We start from the raw sequence: 20,953 nt of genomic DNA, 5'->3' as shown, positions 1-20,953 counted from the left end.
GGGAAATCTTGACTCACCAATGCATTTATTTGAAGGGGTGAATGAACAGATGAATAAAGGTGAGCCAGCTGATATTGTGTATTTGGATTTTCAAAAGGCATTTCACAAAGTACTTCATGAAAGACTTCTGAGGAAATGGGGGGTAATGTCCTATTATGGATTAAGAACTGGTTGAAAGACAGAAAACAGACAGTAGCTTTAAATGGTCAATATTCTCACTGGAGAAGGGTAAATAATGGGGTTCCCTAGCAATCTTTGCTGGGGCTGCTTCTTTTTATCATATTTATCAATGATCTAGAAATGGGAATAACTAGTGAGATAATTAAGGCCCTCTTTTACTAAGCCGCAGTAGAAGTTTCTACCAAGGCCCAGGGTGCTAAATGCTCTGATGCTCATATAATTCTATGAGTGTCGGAGCATTGAGAGCTTTAGGTCATGGTAGAAACCTCTATCACAGCTTAGTAAAAGAAGGAGTAAATTTGATGATGATACAAAGTTGTTCAAAGTTGTTAAATCGCAAGAGGATTGTGAAAAATTGCAAGAGGACCTTATGAGACTTGGAGATTGGGCATCAAAATGGCAGATGGATATTGTCCTTTGATACTTAGCTTTTGGAGCTCAATATGGGGTAGAATTAATAATATTTTGGAAACGTCAATTCCTCTAATGTATAAAGGTCGACTTTTCCTTTATAATGACTGGGATAGCCATCCAGATGATCACTCGAAACTGGAAGAACTGTGATCGTCTAAATTTTTTGTTCTGATGGGCAAGTCTTTGCTCTTGTTATAGATTTGAAAGAATAAATGCTGAGAATTTGGGGCATGGTAATATATCTAAAATAATTTGGGGCCCATTAGCATCTTATGTTACCTCATTATAATTGATTGTTGACTGTAAGTCAGTTTTTGTTTATTTTGCTACATGTCCAGGGAAGGGTAGGAGGGAACGAGGGTTATTTATGTCATAAACTGATTTTTGAATATTCACTTGGGATGGGTGGGAAGATATCATTATGTAGAATAGGGTAAGGTTTTTATAGTAATATATGTTTTTGTGTTTTAGTGAATGATTATTGGATGGACGGGTGGGTGGGGGAAAATGGTTGATTATGAACGTGTGTAAGTTGAATGTACTTTTATTGTATCATTATACATTGCATTTGCTGTTTTGCACTGTTGAAATTTTTAAAATTAATAAAAAAATTTAAAAAAAATGGCAGATGGATGTTTAATGTGAGCAAGTGCAAAGTGATGCATGCGAAAAAGAGGAACCTGAACTATAGCTATGTGATGCTGGGTTCCATGTTATAAGTCATTGCCCAGTAAAAGGAGAGAGAAAAATACCATGCAAGGGTGAATTTACCAATGGCAATGGGGTATCTGGCTGCCCCCTCTGTCCATTGGTAAAAGCAGCCCTGCCTCATGAGACTGCCCCTGGAAGTCTCGGCAGCTACTTTCATCACTGGCAGGAGTGAGTAGGTTTGCTCCTGCTCCAGCGCTGCCGCTAGACCACCAGGAAAACAAGGTAGGCCTGGGGTCTTTCCTGTGGGTCCGGGAGGGGGTTGGTGATACATGTTCAGGGAGGGAGAATGCTACCTTTTCTTGGGGGGGGGGAGTGTGCTGAAGGTATTTTTTTAAATTCAAAACAAAATATTACCGTCCCATTATCCGGATTTTTGATTATCTGGACTACCCTCTACCGAGGGTACTGCTGTAAGGGGGATTTCATTTTCTATTTGAGAGTGGGGAAATCAGATCAGTTGCAGAGTTCAGGAGGGATGATTGGGGAATTAGCTGGGGTCAGACCTCAGTGTGGATTCCCCTTATAAGATGGAGAATCCATGTTGACGTGGTAGGTCCATCCAAATCGCTCTCTCTCCCCAACCCTTCTACACCTCCTTCCAAAGTAAACTCAGAGAGCATAACCACATGTAAATAGCCCCTGACTTTTACATGTGTATACCAATCTACATGTGTAAAAACTGCTATTTACATGCAGGGCAGCTTCTAAAAGAAGGGTCAATATTACATAACAAGGGAATACCCCTTCTGCCTTGCTTATAAACTTTTGTTTTCTTCCTTTTACTCTATATCAGGGGTGTCAAATGTCTGTCCATAAGGGCCGCAATCCAGTCGGGATTTCAGGATTTCCCCAATGAATATACATGAGATCTATTAGCATACAATGAAAGCAGTGCATGCAGATAGATCTCTTGCATATTCATTGCTACAAATCAGGGTACAATTAAACAAATTACCTATCCAAAAAGTTTTTGATAAATATAATATAACTAGACAGGCTTTCTGCATAAATACACTATGGGCTCCTTTTACGAAGATGCGCTAGCGTTTTTAGCGTGTGCGACAATGCAGCACACGCTAACCCCACGCTACACGGAAAATACTAATGTCAGCTCTATGAAGGCATTAGCATCTAGCGCGCGTGGCACTATAGCATGCACTAAGCGTGCGCTAAAACCGCTAGCGCGCCTTCGTAAAAGGAGCCTTATATTTATTATATAACTCAAATCATAGCACCATTTCACATATTAAACAAAATGAATGGATCTATCTTGCACTTCTAATTAATAAAATCTGTGTTATTCACCTAGGCAGCAGCCTGGTGGAAGAAAACCTTGAGCTTGTACTCAGTTCATTCAAAGACTTTTCTGAGTAAAGTCAACAGGTTTGCACCACATGGTCTGCATGTTTTATTGCATTTCTCCAACGCTCCAAGCGTTTGCTGGTTCTTAGACAAAGAAGATAAAATGCTTTCTTGTTCCAATTCAGACTGTGCAAGATGTTTAATATGTAAAATGGTACTATGATTTGAGTTACATAATAAATATAGAGTATTTATACAGAAAGCCTCTCTAGTTATATTACATGCATATCCATTGGAGAAATCCTAAAAACCCAACTGGATTGCGGCCCTCGAGGACCCTGCTCTACTGTATATCCATATTTTATTATGGTCCCCTTTTAGAAAGGCAATTATCATAGTGGGTCACGGTAATTGTTCCAATGCCTATAGGGATTCCATGGGTATCAGAGCAAGTGCTGTTTGGCAGCCTCTACGTGCCTTTGTAAAAGGTGTGTGTGTTTGGGGGGGTGTATGTGCTCATGTTTTAAATTTTTACCATTTAATTTTACTATATGTTTAAACAATACAAATTATATATCATTATGGAAATGTATAATAGGTAGAGATGAAATTAATTTACTCACATATACACAAATTTATACAGATGGGACCTGATTCTAAAAATGGTGTCCCAATTGTAGGCGGTGGTAGACGTCCTACCACTGTCTATTGGACTATGGGACGCATGTCTTTTTTAAAAAATTGATGGGTCAAATGTTGTCTACAAAGTAGGCGTTGTTTGCATGCGTATGGAGACATCTAGGCATGCCTACAGATGTCTAAGGCCAGCATAGGCGTGGTTTATACCGGAAGTGACTTTAGGTGTCTATAGGCATGCCTAGGTATTTCTCATAGGCGCGAGTCAGACACCTTAAATATAGGCCTGTAAAATTTTGGCCTACATTTAAGGCGTCTGTGGAAGAAAATAGACGTGATTCTGGATGCAGAGCTTATTAATGATTGACATGAGGTAGACGCCCATTTTGCAAGCACCCACCGCAGCAGGCGCTGTTTCCAGAATCAGGCTCTATATGTATATAAATATACGTTTAGAGTGCTTTGCTACTATGATCTTATATTCCCGACCTGCATAAGGAATCCCTAGTACCTCCTTTGCCTGCTGTATAGCCAACAACAAGGGTTCAAGAACAATATCAAAAAGTAATGGAGATAAGGGACATCCTTGTCTAACTCCCCTCTCCAGACAAAAATGTTCAGAAGATTTGTCTTTTTAATGATTTGGTTCATTTGAATACGTTCCAAAAGTCTGGCCTTTTGAAAAAGGTGTTGAATACTTTTTTTTTTTGAGGCCTTTATTTTTTATATCTATCTGTGATTTTGCACTCACCATTCAGATTTCAATGTTGGGCTTTTTTGTTGTTATTGTTATATTTATTTATTACTTAACCACTCAATCCTAGTTTAGATCTAGGCAGTGTACAAAAATTCTACATGCATAAACATAAAATCAAATAAACAATCTTAATGCCATAATCTCTGCTTATGCAGATGATATCTTGCTTCATTTGAAGAATCCTGAATCTACCATTCCGCATTTACTGGAATTGATAGATTGATTTGATAAATTCTCTGGATACAAAATAAATTGGAGCAAATCGGAGGTTCTTCCGCAAAATGTGCATTGTACGAAAGGATTATTTGATTCATTCCCATTCCTTTGAAAGGAAGAGGGGATAAAATATTTAGGCATTATGATTCATAAAACAATGGAAGATACAATGACAGTAAATGAAAAATCCTTATTGCTGAAAGTCAAAGAAATGTGTGAGCATTGGAACCCTCTACATCTTTCTTGGTGGGGGAGAGTCCAAACTGTCAAGATGATGATTCTGCCTTTAGTTTGCTACCAAATGAGTATGTTGCCAGTTTATTTTCAGGGGTCCTTCTATAAGAAATTGAATGGCATTCTCACTAAATTTATTTGGCTGGGTAAGACTGCCAGAATTGCTTTAGTAGCCTTGCAAACACCAATTGCGGCGGGTGGGGTAAATTTTCCAAATCTCTACAGATACCATCAAGCTTTTATTATGCGGCAGGGTATGTATTGGATCCTTCCTAAGCTCATGGAACATCTCCCTGATTGGCTCTACTTAGAATGGCAACTCCTGTCTCCACTGCCTTTGTGTCATGTTTTAAGTATAAAGTTACCTAGTATTTATAAGGACAATAGAATTTTATTATCTACATGGCAGACATTGAAATTTATTAATAACTTAAGACCTATTCTGATTCATCAATCCATGTGTCAGTCCTTGTGGTTGAACTCCAAGATTCAAATTGGCGAGTCTAAGATCCTCTGGAAGCACTGGCTGCAGGCGGACATACGCACACTGGATGATGTGTTATCAGATGGAAAGATGCTTGACTTTTCATGACTGCAACAAACATTTGGTATCGTAAAGTCTCAAGTATATAAGTGGTTGCAGTTGAAGCAGGCCATTCAGAAGAGGTTCCCTGATTGGCGTAACTTTAAAACTCAGTATAACTTACCAGGTCTGTGCTTCCAGTCAGATTTGCTGGGGCATCAGGCAGCCAAGTGGTATAAATTAATATCTGAATTTTTGAATAAAAAACAAAAAACTAGTCTTAAAGACATTTGGAGCATTGAGACAAAGCAGCAGATTTCTGCGTCTCAATGGCCACGAATTTGGACTTGGAGGATGAGATGTACTGCGTCAGCGTCTATGAGACAAATATGTTTTTCTTTTGTTGCATAGATGTTTTTGAACCCCTGTTAGATTACAAAAATTAGATTAGTTAAATAGATGCTGGCACTGTCATCTCGATATAGGGACACTGGATCATCTGCTCTTCTTTTGTCCCTTGATACTTAAATTTTGGCGATCCATTTGGGGTTAAATCAATATAATACTGGAAGTTCAACTGGCATTGACATATGATATAGTGCTGTTTGGTACGTTATTGATGGCCAAGAGTCCCATAACTTCACATAACAATAGACTACTTCTCATCATGACGGAAGTTGCCATGCAGCTTATTTTGAAAAATTGGGACAGGTTAAACTATAGTTTTTGGTGGGAATCCTTGTGCCAAACTTATTTGAACCTATGAGTGCAATACAATTGGGACACAATAATAAATTCAAAGCAATTTGGGACCCATTAACAAAATTTTGTAAAGATTGATTATTAGTTTTGCCCATTGATTATACACATCCAGGAAGGGTGTGGGGGGTGGATATGTACTTAATTTATTTTTGAATTGTAATTTGTTTACTTTGATCATTTGTATTGCTCTTGATTGTTTTTATTCTATATGAAAGGGTGGGTGGGTGGGAGGGAGGGGGGGAAGGATAAATTCTTGCTATATCAATTGATGGAACTGAGTGCTGTCTATTTTGATAGCTGTTTGATAATATGTTGCACTTTGTGTTGGTTCTTAAAATGAATAAAGATTTGGAAAAAAAAAAAAAAAAAAAGACAAATCTCAGAAGGCAAAGCATCCAAGTGATTTAGCATACTGTATGAAAAGTGTGGTGACAAATCACATATGCTAATCAATTAGCATGGCACAGTCACATTGTGAAAATTTTGTGCAGCATTCTGCACATAAGACAGTATTAGCCATGTGTAGAAATGTGAAACTTCACAGTCTTCAAATACACTTGTTACTGTTTGTTTGACGCTAGGTGGTATGAAACTCATGAAAGCCAAGGTCATCTCGGTATGATTACATGATTTGTGTCAGTAGTAATAAACCTAACTTTGATTAAAAAAAAGATATATTCATTTCGTGTATTCAAAAATAATACTAGCGAAAGAGGTATTAGGAAAGAAAACTGTCAGCTTAGAAAAATATCTCAAAACATTTAATATGCCAAGAAAGCAAACCCAATCCTGAGATGTCCAGTCTGTCTGTTCAAATTAAACTCTAAGCTCCTCTGAGCAGGGACCATCTATCGATTATTAAATGTACAGCGTAGTGCACACCTTTCAGCACTATAGGAATGATAAATAGTAGGAAAGCAAAGGAAGATGATCTAAATATGAGAAACAAGAAAGAAGTAATATCTCAGATTTTATGAGTGCCTCTAAATATACTGGTAAGTTATCTAAAGTTCATCTGAGTGGAACAAGGAGCAAACCTCGTATTCTATGAAGGAAAGTAGACTGGATTATCAATTTTTGAAGAATGGAGAAATTTAAGAGAATATTTTGAAGGGAAAAGGGGAAACTCCTCTATCCCCCTCCCTGACAATTTTGGCTGCCGCGAGGTAAGAGTTGATCAGCAGCTTACAGAAGCATGGAGATACTGAGACAGTCACTACTGTGAAGGGGAGGGAAGAAGCTGCTACTTGTTTTCTCGCAGCTCAGAAGACTGACCCGCAGGATTTTTGAGAAGCATTTCTATTTCATTGCCGAGTGTTGTATTTATTTTCTCCCTGTGTTCAGTGTGATGGTGCAAGGGGGGAGGGGGAGGGTTGACGGAGGTTAAAAAGGGGCGCAGGGTGGAACCACAGTGGTTTAAAAAGATGTGTTTGGGTGCGGGGAGCTGGAGAGTATGTTGGCTGATTAATATGGGTATCTGTAAGTTTGCAGTAATGACCATTAAATGGCCTAAACTCGGGTAGTAAGTGAAACTTGGTGGTCTGGGGAGCAAAGAGGTTAAGAGGAGACATTGTAAAGTTAAATAATGTATTAAAACTAATGGTACGAATGTCTAGTCTTTGTAAATTGGCTCACCACGATAACTCAAATTTCTAACCTCGGTTTATATTTGAGTCAACCTTTGTATTCTAGTATATATGTTAGTCAGTTTTCTTCTGTCTCTTTGGAACATTCTTCTACCTCCCCTCTGAGCAGGAAATAATGTTTCAGAAAATTGAAAATGTACCTGAAATCGTAATTCTTTTCTCACGCCTTCTCTGACAGCTAGTCTTTGAGAGGTGGGACTTGTGTGGGAAGGACATTGTTGCACAGATCCCTACCTCATCCCTTTCCTCCGACTATCCTCTGTTATTTGATTTTAGTAGTTTTAAACCACCCTGACTTGTGCAACAGAAGATGCAAATAGAAACATGGCATCAAGCAGAAAACACTACCCGGAAATTTCAGCGCTGCAGAGGTTGATGTGATGTGAAAAAGGTGCTGAAGCCTGACAGGACATTATTTTGCCAGCTTGGTCAGAGAATAAGTGCTTAGACTAAGCAAAAACTATGTGTAGAGATTTGCACAGGGTCATAGGCATCTTTCAGTGCAATAGGAATCTGGAAAAAAAATGGACAGAACTAAGGTGCACTGCACAGAATATAAGTGGTATAAACCTAGCTGACTAAGGGACCAGGAGCAGCAGATGCTGGAAATATTTGATGAGGAGTCCATGCAGGGTGTCAGCCAGCTGGATCTATTTTGCTTTAATAATACTACCCTACAAAAAACAAACCAACACAGCGAGGGAAGTGTAAAATAAGTATGAAAGCTAGATAGTTTCAAGTTTATTTAATTTTGATATAGGGTCTATCAGAAATGTCTAAATGGTTTACAATACAATTACCGTATATACTCGAATATGTCAATCCAAATATAAGTCGAGACCCCCATTTTTCCTCAAAAAAGAGAAGGAAAAATGGTTGACTCAAATACAAGTCGGGTGGCTTAATATTCAAGTGCTCTGCCCTGTCAGGATCTGCACCCAGCCCCTTTCCCTCCCTCTTCGGTCAGGCTCTGCACCCAGCCCACTCCCTGCCAGGCACTGCACACCAGCCCCCTTCCCTCCCTCCCAAGCTCACCACCCTGTCTCCCCTCCCTGCCCTGTCCATCATACCTCCTCTGCTGTTGGAATCCCTAGTGGTCTAGAGGTGGTCTAGAGCTTTCTGCGCTCCTGCCCCGCTGCTAACCCGGTCAGTCACTGCCACAAGTTCTGGCTTCAGCCGCTGAGCGGTACTGAGCGGGAGTGCGCATTGGCGCTGCTGGTCGGTGCTAAGCATCTTCCTGAATGACTCCCCTGGCAGCCCAGCGGAAGCCTGCAATAAGTCTGGGAGAGGGGCGGATGTGCGCTGGATGTTGGCCCAAATATAAACTGGGACCCCCATTTTTGGGCCAGAGGTTGTGGTAAGAGTGGATAGCATAGCTGGTTTTAAGAAAGGTTTGGACAATTTCCTGGAGGAAAAGTCCATAGTCTGTTATTGAGAAAAACATGGGGTAAAGCCACTGCTTGCCCTGGATCGGTAGCATGGAATATTGCTACTCCTTGTGTTTTGGCCAGGTACTAGGAACCTGGATTTGCCACGATGAGAATGGGCTACTGGGCTTGATGGACCATTGGTCTGACTCAATAAGGCTATTCTTATGTTCTGCATCCCCAACTCTACATGGCATGCCTGTCTGTCCAAGTTAGATTCTAAGCTCTTCTAAGCAGGGACTGTCTATAAATGTCACAATGTACAGCACTGTGTATGCCTTTCTGTGCTATATAAGTGATAAGCACCAGTAGTACATAGGTGCGATTCCAGGACCAATTTAGTAGGCAACTTGAAACAATTAAAAATATCATTTATATAGTGTTTTTTAACTGAGCTTGGGTGCCTACCAGCTGCTAAAAATCAGCATCGGTCAGAGAATCCAGGCATAAACATGTAAGGGACAATCCTTGCTCAACAGAGCTTATAATCTAATTGAAACAAACAGGACAAAGAGGATTTAGGGAATTTCTTCAAGTGTTGGTAGATGCAGCAGCACTATTGGCAGTCATGACAGCTAGCGTGATGTAATGAAGTAAACTGCTCCACCTCAATCATGGTAGCAATGGCGTAGTAAAGGGGGCAGTCCCTCCCCGGGCGCCGTCTTGATGGAAGCGCCAGCACCCATATTCCTCTCCGCCTCCTGCTCCTCCCTCAAACCCCCTGCCGCGAGCATGCATCCCTTCCCTCTTTCATTTTCCTAGCGAGAACAGTATAAGAACATAAGAACATAAGAACATAAGAAGTTGCCTCCACTGGGTCAGACCGAGGTCCATCTCGCCCAGCGGTCCGCTCCCGCGGCGGCCCATCAGGTCCGTGACCTGTGAAGTGGTTTCTGCCTATTTCTATAAACTACCTCTAGTTATATCTGTACCCCTCTATCTCCTTATCCTCCAGGAACCTATCCAAACCCTCCTTGAACCCCTGTACAGAGTTCTGGCCTATCACATTCTCTGGAAGCGCGTTCCATGTGTCCACCACCCTCTGGGTAAAAAAGAACTTCCTAGCATTTGTTTTAAACCTGTCCCCTTTCAGTTTCTCTGAGTGACCCCTAGTGCTTGTGGCTCCCCACAGTTTGAAAAATCTGTCCTTATTCACTTTCTCTATGCCCTTAAGGATTTTGAAGGTTTCTATCATGTCCCCTCTAAGTCTCCTCTTCTCCAGGGAGAACAGCCCCAGCATTTTTAACCTGTCAGCGTATGAAAAATTTTCCATACCATTTATTAGTTTAGTCGCCCTCCTCTGCACTCCCTCGAGTATCGCCATGTCCTTCTTGAGGTACGGTGACCAGTATTGAACACAGTACTCCAGGTGCGGGCGCACCATTGCGCGATACAGCGGCATGATGACTTCCTTCGTCCTGGTTGTAATACCTTTTTTGATGATGCCCAGCATTCTGTTTGCTTTCTTTGAGGCTGTCGCACATTGCGCCGATGGTTTCAGTGATGTGTCGACCATCACCCCCAGGTCCCTTTCAAGGTTACTCACCCCTAGCCGTGTTCCCCCCATTTTGTAGCTGAACATCGGGTTCTTTTTCCCTACATGCATGACCTTGCATTTTTCTACGTTAAAACTCATTTGCCACTTTTTTGCCCAGTCTTCCAGTTTCGTTAGGTCCCTTTGCAGGTCTTCACAGTCTTCCGTGTTTCTAACCCTGCTGCAGAGTTTGGTGTCATCAGCAAATTTGATAACCTCACATTTTGTCCCTGCCTCCAGATCATTAATAAATATGTTGAACAGTAGAGGTCCCAGCACTGACCCCTGTGGAACTCCGCTCGTGACCCATTGCCAGTCAGAGTATTGGCCTTTTACTCCAACCCTCTGCTTCCTGCCAGCCAACCAGTGTTTGATCCATCGGTAGATATCCCCTTGCACCCCGTGGTACCACAGCTTTTTAAGTAGCCGTTCATGAGGTACCTTGTCGAAGGCTTTTTGGAAGTCAAGGTAAATGATGTCTATGGATTCCCCCTTATCCATCTGGCTGTTTATTCCCTCAAAGAAGTACAGCAAGTTCGTGAGGCATGACCTTCCCTTGCAGAAGCCATGTTGGCTCGCCTTCAGTTGTCCATGGTTTTCTATGTATTCGCATATTGTGTCCTTTACCATTGCTTCCATCATCTTCCCTGGAACCGAGGTCAAGCTCACAGGCCTGTAGTTTCCCGGGTTACCCCTTGATCCCTTCTTAAAGATGGGCGTGACATTTGCTATTTTCCAGTCCTCTGGGATCTCCCCTGTTTTTAGGGAGAGGTTACATATTTGGCGAAGTGTCTCTGCTATTTCGTTTCTCAGTTCTTTTAGTACCCTTGGGTGGATGCCGTCCGGGCCTGGTGATTTGTCGCTCTTTAGTCTGTCTATCTGTCTGAGGACATCCTCTTTGCTCACCTCTAGTTTTACCAACCTTTCATCTTGTTCTCCGTTTATAATCTCCTCGGGTTCCGGAATATTGGTTGTGTCCTCTCTGGTGAAGACTGACGAGAAGAATTTGTTTAACCTGTCAGCTATCTCTTTTTCCTCCTGTATCGCTCCTTTCCTGTCTCCGTCATCCAGTGGTCCCACTTCCTCTCTGGCTGGTTGTCTCCCTTTCACATACCTGAAGAAGGGTTTGAAGTTTCTTGCTTCTCCTGCCAGTCTTTCCTCATATTCTCTCTTTGCTTTCCTGACCTCTCGATGACATTCTTTCTGGTGTCTTTTGTGCTCTTCCTGGTTTTCCCTTGTTGGTTCCTTTTTCCATTTCTTGAAGGATGATTTCTTGTCGCTTATAGCCTTTTTAACTGCAGTTGTTATCCATGCTGGGTTTTTAGTTTGATTTTTTTTGCACCCTTTCCTAAACTTTGGGACGTACAGGTCTTGTGCCTCGAGTACTGTGCATTTAAGCAGTGTCCAGGCTTCCTTTACGGTGTTCACCTTCCCTGAGCTGTTGCTGAGCTTTTTTCCTACCATTTTCCTCATGTCCTTGTAGTTTCCTTTTCTGAAGTTGAGTGCTGTCGTTGTGGTTCTTTTCACCTTGGTTGTTCCCATGTTTAATTTGTACTGGATCATGTTGTGATCGCTATTCCCTAACGGTGCTAGTACCACCACTTCCTTTGCGGGTCCCTCTAGCCCGTTGAGGATTAGGTCTAGAGTGGCATCCCCTCTCGTTGGTTCCATGACCAGCTGCTCCATGTAACAGTCCCTTATTGCCTCTAGGAATTTAGTTTCTCTCGTGCAGTTTGAGTGCCCAATGTCCCAGTCTATTCCCGGATAGTTGAAGTCCCCCATAACCACCACTTTTTCACTTTTGCACACCTGTCTCAGTTCGGCCTCCAGGTCCAGGTCGTTTGTTTCTGGTTGTCCTGGTGGGCGATAGTACAGTCCCAATTTGATGTCAGCTCCTTCCCCTCCTGTCAGCTTAACCCATAGTGACTCCAGACTGTCTGCCCTTATTGTTGTTTCAATTCTGGATGAAGCAATGGAGTCCTTTATATACAGTGCTATTCCTCCCCCCTTCTTGTGTGCCCTGTCCTTCCTGTAGAGTTTGTACCCTGGCAGGGCCACATCCCATTTGTTGTCCTCTGTCCACCATGTTTCTGTGATTCCTATTATGTCTATGTCCTTATTTCTGGCTATAACTTCTAGCTCCCCCATTTTAGTTCTTAGGCTTCTAGCATTTGTATATAGGCAATTTAAGTCCCAGTTTGTTACCTTTTCTTTTGGATCTACTCTTGATTTGTTGCTCCTGCTGGTCTCCTCGCGTGTTGTCTCCTGCGGTGTGTCTATTTCGTCCTCTGCCCGCTTCTTTGTTCTTTGATAGCCCTCTGGTTCCGGCTGTTTCCTCCTTGTTTTGCTCTTTAGCTCTAAATGCCCCTCGGTTCCCTGTGCTGCATCTTTGGGTTTGTGTCCATGTGGTGTCCATTTTGTCTCTAGTCCATTGTTGCCAGTTCCTGTCTCAGTATCTTTGCTCGATACTGTGGTCCGATGTGTCGAGGTCAGATCGACTATCGGCTTTCCCCTTGTTATCAGTTTAAAGTCATGTCTATGCAGGTCTGGATGTTACGTGCCAGCATCCTCGTCCCAGCCGTGCTCAAATGCAGACCATCTCTCCTGTAGAGCTTGTTTTTCCCCAGGAAGGTTGACCAGTTCCGTACAAAGAGGAAGCCCTCCTCGTCACACCATCGCCTCAGCCATCCATTTGTTGCTTGCAGCTCGGTCTGCCTCCTCGCATCTGCCCTAGGTACTGGCAGGATCTCTGAAAAGGCTATCTTCCCTGTCCTCAGCTTCAGCTTCCTCCCCAGGATCTTAAACTGTTCGGTCAGTGTAGTCATGTTGAAATTCCTTCTGCTGACGTCATTTGTTCCGACATGGATTATCACTGCTGTGTCCTCTGTCTCAGCTCGCCCGCGTTGTTGTCGGCTCTCTCTGACATCAGCTCTTGGTCCCGCATCTAGGAAGTGACGTCAGGGGGGAGAGCTGACATGACACTGGAAGTGAATTCGTGATGTTGCTCGCGCTGGGAAAATTAAAGAGGTGCGGGAGAAGGGAAGGGGGGGCGTGTGTGGCCAGGGGGGGGGGAATGATCAAGACCTTGAAATCTGAATAGAAAGGTTTTATCTATTTAATTTATTAACAAACACCACATTTAAGATATTAAAGTTTTTAGATAATTAAGACACCTGTAAAATTGTGTAAATTAACATAACATTGTTGCTATCCTCTATCAAAATTCTGCCACTGGTCTATCGGATAGTTGGTTTAAGCAGCTAGTTTAAGGGCTCCTTTTACGAAGGTGCGCTAGCAGTTTTAGCGCACGCGCCGGATTAGCGCGTGCTAGCCAAAAATCTACCGCCTGCTCAAAAGGAGATGATAGCGGCTAGCGCGCGTGGCAATTCAGTGCACGCTGTTCCATGTGTTAAGGCCCTAGCACGGCTTTGTAAAAGGAGCCCTTGCAAGCATGTTTAGCATGCTTGCAAGTTTTAAATTCAGAAATTTTGACATTTATCTGAATTTACATATTAAGACAGGGTTTTAACTGCTTGTAAAACCCACACCTAGAAAAGTGGGAATACTTGTGGATTCATAGAATCAGATTAGCAGTTAGAACAGAGAGTTACATATACAGTATACTGTATAGAATCGATAGCCAGCAGTAGACAGCAGGACAGAACAAGAATATCCATGTCTGGGTCAGTGTAAACGCTAGAATAACGTGGACGGTGCAGTGACGGGCAGAGTCTGAGCTGTCAGAGATGGCATGTGGTGGCAGAAGTTATTGCTGCCCAGCTGGCGAATGGAAGGCAGAGGATTATTCTCGCCGTTTCCACACAGGGCATTAAATTCTCTAGCTACAACACAGCTCTTTGTACTAAAAAGAGGCATTCAAGTGCAAAAATAATTCTAAGAAAGGAGAGGAAGCAAAGTAGGAGAGGAAGCAACTTTCCTACACATACATCAACAAGTTTTATTTAAACTAATGATCTATTAGAACTGACTCATGGAGATATTAATCAGTACGGATGAGGAAAAATTGGTATAATTTATTACTATTGAGTTTAAGAGGAGCAGGGGGATATGCGATTTCTATAACTATATCTTCCTATATTCATGCTGTAGCTCTTGAGATTGGAATAAGGCACTTACCTATTTTAGCATGAATTTTAAATATGACAATTTATATCAGAAGCTCCCAAATTATTTCACAGGCAAAAACAATGTTGGCTTTTTGGGCACTTCATTGAAATATATGCACTCTATAAAATTTTGATTTAAATAACCTAGCCAAAAAATACCAAGTACTGTAAGTTTGACTATGAAGAATACAGGATTTGCATTACAAGATGAGTTAGAAGAAAACTATATTTTATTTAGATGGCATATTTGGGGGTTTTTTTTCTCCCTATAAATGTGCACTTCAGCTTTATATCAGAAAGGCTAATGTGAAGGCAAGTGAAAAGTTCCCACTACCATTTTTTTTAAAAAAATAAATTCTATGTCAAACTTGGACACAAAAGGGCCCTTTCAATAATCTACGCTAAACACTAATGCACTCTTAATGCAGGAAAAATTGCTTAACACAGAATGCACTAAGCCGGCATTGGTTTTGCCATCTGCACACGCTGGGTGCTGGATTCTCTAAACGGCGCCATCGGCAGCTGCCAACTAAAGAAACGTGCAAGGGTGCCATTTCTAGAATCACGGCTGCGTGAAAGGGAGGTGCAGGAAGTGTAGGCCAGGGTTTTAAAGGCTTACGTTTCTGTCACCTACTTTTCACTTGAATTATGGCTATAGGGGCGCTTTACGATACCTAATCTAATAATGCACTGGTTTATATTTGTTTTTCAAGGGAAGTGTAACTACATAAACATACCAAAAGGCAGCCAGAACTTTCAGCTGTCTTATAACCAACCCTTTTGAAGATCCTCAGCAACAACACCGCTACCAGCATTAGCCACGTCCACAGTGGTGTTAGGCATCATAAAGCACCTTCGCAGCCACAATGAAGGCGCTGGCAGGTGCCTACATTATTGTTATGATTTTAATCATGTTTAAATGACTTTTTTCTATTTAAGCTAGATACCGCTAGGTGCTTAAGGCGCCATTTATAGAATATGGACCTAAGTGCTTATGGGCATGACATAACTGGCATGCTAATTGGTTAGCCCTTAGTGACTCCTAAACAGGAAGTGATAAGTGCCCCCATTTTGCTGCTTTTTTTTTTAATAGTCATGTACTAAGGGGGGAGGGGAGGGGGAATGGTCCTCCCTGGGCGCCATCTTGGTCGGGATACTGACACCCGTCCTCCTCTCTGTCCCCTGCTCCTTCCCCGCCCCCCCCCCCCACTACCACGCGCCGTAACTCTGACATCTGCGGCGCAAGCAGCAAACCCCCAACCTGCTGCTCGCGCCAGCATCGGTTCTTCCTCTGACATCACTTCCTGGTCCCGCGCCTAGGAAGTGACATCGGAGGAAGAGCCGACGCAGGCACGAGCAGCAGATTGGGGTTGATGCTCACTCTGGGAACGTTAACGAGGTATGGGAGAAGGGAAGGGGCATGCGCATACAGCAGGAGGGGGTGGGAAAGAAGCGGATGGGGGTTGGGGGGTAGAGAAGAGGGCGGGGGAGGGGCACCACCACCCCAGGCACCTCTCACCCCTCGCTACTCCACTGTGTATAGCCAGAAACTCAACACAAAGAAAAAGCCTATTTTATAGACACATTGTATATGGGCTTCATGTGTGGCAAAGATTCACATAAGACAGGCTAAGCCAGGGGTGGGCAACTCCGGTCCTCGAGGGCCAGAACCCAGTCGGGTTTTCATGATTTCCCCAATGACTATGCATTGAAAACAGTGCATGCAAATAGATCTCATGCATAGTCATTGGGGAAATCCTGAAAACCCGACTGGATTCTGGCCCTCGAGGACTGGACTAAGCCAATTTTCTAGCGCAGCTCAGTTAAAATGGCCCCAAAATCATTGCGCATGATCTCAGAAAAGGTCTATATTTCTATGTTCTCCCTTTCCAAACTGAGACTGGTTGCTTTGCATAAGCTTTGTCACATGTTTCTAGGCTGGGAAAAGTCAGTATCAGAAACCACATTTGCACAATGTTGCCAAAAAGTTAGCAAATTCATAATTCCTGGAAGACACTTAGCAATGTTTATTTTAAGGACAAATACAACGTCACAAAGTTGGTATACTGTATAGTATAGAGTTTGTACAAATCAACATGAATTCTTGATATAAAACATATCTCTCCACTCAAAGCAATCCAACCAGGAAGCTAAGAGAATATGAATAGGATCTGTTTTCATTAGTGAACTGCTTTTTCTTGTCTACATAACATTAAAGTCAATGAAATTCAGAATATTTAGAGACCACAAAGAAGTGCACATTAAATTGCACTGGCAAAATTCTCTGGGCTCTTTCGAGCAACAAATTACTTTTGTATCAAAACTGGGAAGTGATGCAAACCGATTCAGTGTGTAAAGAAAATAAATTATTCAACTAATGTTCTGGCTTGGTTTCCACATAAAAATAAATAAATCAACACAATGTCTCTCTCAATTGGTTTGCAATCCCTTTTAATAAACTACTGGAAATGCATTTAATTAAGGCACTTGCAAATCCTGGAAACATCATCAGCTCTCCAAAGGCAAGGAGGATGGCTTATAACAGAAAATACATGCAGTAATCACTAAGGCAGATCAAAGCCCAAGAAGTTTCACTCAACCCTAACCACTTTCAAAGGGAAGAGAAAAGCAAGTCATGGGTTTGAACACACACAATTAAAATAATAATATTAATACAAAATAAATAAAAATATTTTAACTCCCAAAAAATTTTAGTGGCAGAGTATTAAGCATAAAGGATACTACCTATCTGGACTGTAAAAATACAGATACCACCATATGGAATGTTTGACTTCATTATGGGAGATAAGGACTGAGCTAAGCCTAAAATCACCATCTCCTAATGACACAAATACAGGATTAGATATTTCACATACTAAATTACCTTATTTACCTCATCAGGTAAAGAATAATGAGAAGCTGTTAAATATCAAATATAAATCATGCAGGCAGGTGCTATATTCCTCCAAATAAATTATAAGTAAATAGCACATAGGAAGACAATGTTTACAGTATAGGTTTAAGTTTAGACCTATGCAATACTTGGCAAAATACATGCATTCAATATCACCAGCTGTCAAATTTCTGTACATGAAAGCAAAGTAAACACAGAGTATGGAAACTACATGGCATTTGTATTTTCATGAAAAGCATATCTTTCTTTAGCGTTGCTGCTCTAAAGTTCCATGAGAAATCACGAAATGTCTTGTCATACAATGTGGCCAGTTTGGAAGGGAGCTGCTGATCTGCAACACTTAGGTTAGAAGGATAGGAAAAAAAACATTCTAAGCACGTTGCCTTTTAGTTCAGGTGAAATGATAACAGAGGCTTTTATTGCATGCAAGGTCTACCACACCCACTCTTTCAAACTGGGCATTCAGTTTGTGCTTTAAAATGGGACGTGTCTGCACCATTTTAGGATCCGCTGTGCTAAACGTAGACTTTTTAGAAGTCTGCTTCCGACACCCCTGTCCTATGGACTTATCACTGCAGAGTTGGAAGCCTCGGACATGCATTTGAATCTGCACGGATTTGGTCAAGAGCTTCTCTGGATGCCCTAACATTTTCGATAACAGGACATTTGCACATCCTCTGCATTTTTTTTTATCTGGCTCAGGGATAAGGATAATGATCCCTTCTTCAAGCTGCTTTTCTAACATGACTAGGAAGAGACACAAACTTTTTTTTTTTTTCTGTTATGGTCAGAACTGATCTGATGGGAGGAAATTCAAGGGTGTTGGGGGGGGGGGGGGGGGGCGACTTCTAAGAAAGTCGCCGAAGGAAAAGACTTCTCGAACTCAGCAGCACTTTGCAAAGTGGTATCACCCACCCAAACACCGCATTTCCCCCTCTTACTAATTGAAGGTTATTTATCCGAAGCCCATTTCTGCGTTTTCCTAAGGTGAAAGCACGGGGGAGGGAGGGGAACCTCCCGTTTTGCATGTTTTATAACTCCAACGTCTTTTCTTCTTGACCCCCCCAACTCAACACACACGCATAAAACGCTATTTGCGGATTTCCTCTCGCTCGGGTCGCTGATACCGAGGAGACGACGTCGTGGTTCCTACCTAAGCACCGCCGTGTCTCCTTGTCTGACCACCAGATTCTCCACAGCTGGCCAGGGGAAGTCCAGGCTCTGTCCAGCGGGGAGGCAGGAGGGCAACACGCAGCAGAGGCTAAGGATGACCGCGGCGAGCCACTGGTTCGAACAGCAAGCACCCTGCACCAGCAGCATCATGTCCATCACTGCTGGGGGCTGCCCGTTGAGCTAGCGGCCGGGAGAGAGCCAGGAGCCGCCGGCAAAAAGTCTCGCCCCCCCTAGAACCTCCAGCCGACGCTGGCTTCTGCGAGAGTCAGCCCCGCGCGGGAAGCTGAAGCACGAGCGTCTCGGCTGGCTCGCGCACCATCTAGTGAGGAGGGCGCGTGCTGCAAAATGAGAGCGCGCCGAGCGGCGGCGGCGGCGGCAGACGGCCCCCGGGCTCTGCTCCTGTTGCCATGCAGCCGTTTCCTTAGCAACCTGTCTCGCTGACTGGCGATAGGGCGCAGCGCGCGCGAGGAGGTATTGCAACGGCTGAAATACGGCGCGCACCATTTTCAGTGCGACCAGCGAGCTGACTGCTGGCACCATTTGACTTCGTTCACGTCCCAAGTCATCGGCTGTCATTTTTATTTGTGCGGTACGGTAAACTGATCCATCATTTCTGGAGCACGGTGCGTCTCTCTTTGCCTTACACTGCTGACTTATTTTATTCTGCAACAAACCAAACCTGCCCCCCCCCCCTCTATATTTTTAGGTAACTTCTATACCTCTTGCATTCTCATAAAGATGCCATAATCTGAAATCACCATATTTCTGTTTTAGATTCAGATGTTTTGAGCTGAATATTTGGACCTTATTTTTTTGCTTCCTTTCCTATCCAGCACATTTGGAAAATTCCAAGTGAAGAGATTTTCAGCCATTAGTTCCCCAAATATATAGTATGTGTACGATTGTAAATTTACCCAGATCCAAATGGCTATATATGATGTCTGCTTCTAGGTTACTATAAAATGTGAAATCCCTTTCACACAAATAAAGTAAATGGATGTTGAAATCTGCATTTGTGAATTTACACAGAAGAGTGGCAGCACTCTTTCTTTCTTATTTTTAATTTGTATTGCAACACAGCGCCTCCCCATTTCTGCCTCATATTGGACCAGACAGAGTGGCCCATTTCAGTTCTAAAAATCAGCTTCATTCATATCTTGCCTTCCTGCACACCTTCATTTGTCTCACCCTCTCTCCACCTCCATGCCTTAAAAGAATCACAGTGATGGCCCTTTGCATAAAATCTGTCTAATCGTGCATCTCCATATACATGTACATGTGAGCAAGTCATAAATTCTTTCCCTGAAAGAAAAATATTGGAACTCCTGGGGTGGGGCATCTGAGTAAATGACTGTACCAAGCAAAATAGTTCTCAGGCTTCAATATCATAAAATCAAAGTAAATTGATTTCACTACGTTTTTATATTAATGATTTCAACAGTGGTTCATATTTTTTGTATATCAAATTCAAAGTGGAGTAGTAATGAAAAGTTCCTTCTTTTTAACCTTAAACCCCCTTATTTCCTGAGCCAATTTTCATTTTTTTTTTAAAGTTAAATTCTAGCTTTTTTTTCTAGTTTTGTTTTTGGGTTGTTGTTTTTTTTTGTAACTTATCAGCTTTGCAACTTAAGGAGGCAATTCCTACAAAGGAAAGTAGGAGCCTACTTTATTTTTAAAAAATTCTAATGTAATGTCAAATATATTTATATTTTTGGTGTAACAATGAGGAGAGTGTGGTGCAGTGGTTAGAGTTACAGCCTCAACACCCTGAGATTGTGGGTTCAAATCCAACACTGCTACTTGTCACATAATCCTCCACTACCCCATGTTAGATAGACTGTGAACCCACTCGGACAGATAGGGAAAACACTTGAGCACCTGTATGTAAACTGCTTTGAATGTGGTTGTGTAACTATAAAAAGGCAGCCTAGGAGTCCCTATCCCTTATACCACAGTTCTTCAACCGCCGGTCCGCGGACCGGTGCCGGTCCGCAAACAAAATCTTGCCGGTCCGCGAAGGATTCGGTTCCCGCCGCAACAAAAGGCCGGCGTCAGCTGACTTGCAACTTCCTGTTGCAGTCGCTGTGCCGGGACTCCTGCCTTCCACCGCGTTTGCCTCCTGCCTTGTCTCCGCACCTTCAGACCAGCAGCGGCAGCTCTGTATGCTTTTAACTTCGGCACAGAGCTGCCCCTAATCAATAGTTTAGCGCTGTTTCATAAGGCAGCCTCGGGGCCTTTGCTAGGCCTGCCCACATCGCATCATCGAAGCGGGCCGGCTATCAAAGGCCCCGAGGCTGCCTCATGAAACCGCGCTAAACTATTGATTAGGGGCAGCTCTGTGCCGAAGTTAGAAGTACACAGAGCTGCCGCTGTTGGTCTGGACTCTTGGGCCGCTGA

The 20,953-nt window shown here is 42.7% G+C and overlaps 1 protein-coding gene across 3 annotated transcripts in view; it reads right to left on the bottom strand.

Annotated features, from left to right (window-relative positions):
- The window catches only part of NEGR1 (neuronal growth regulator 1), a 658,067-nt gene extending 639,167 nt beyond the window's left edge, over positions 1–18,900 (bottom strand). For 2 of the 3 annotated variants that reach the window (XR_004536553.1, XM_033915301.1), the window contains exon 1: positions 18,537–18,895. Coding sequence is in view for 2 of the 3 variants with exons in the window: in XM_033915301.1 (XP_033771192.1) it covers positions 18,537–18,712 (176 nt within the window). In the remaining variant the exon portion in view is untranslated. Of the gene's footprint in view, positions 1–18,536 lie in introns of all 3 variants that reach the window. The other variant, XM_033915302.1, reaches the window with a different exon arrangement.
- Positions 18,901–20,953: the final 2,053 nt, after the last annotated feature.

This window comes from Geotrypetes seraphini, chromosome 12, assembly GCF_902459505.1.
Source record: "Geotrypetes seraphini chromosome 12, aGeoSer1.1, whole genome shotgun sequence".
Lineage (NCBI taxonomy): Eukaryota > Metazoa > Chordata > Amphibia > Gymnophiona > Dermophiidae > Geotrypetes > Geotrypetes seraphini.
The sequence above is the reverse complement of the archived record's forward strand: the minus strand, read 5'-3'. Positions and strand labels throughout refer to the sequence as shown.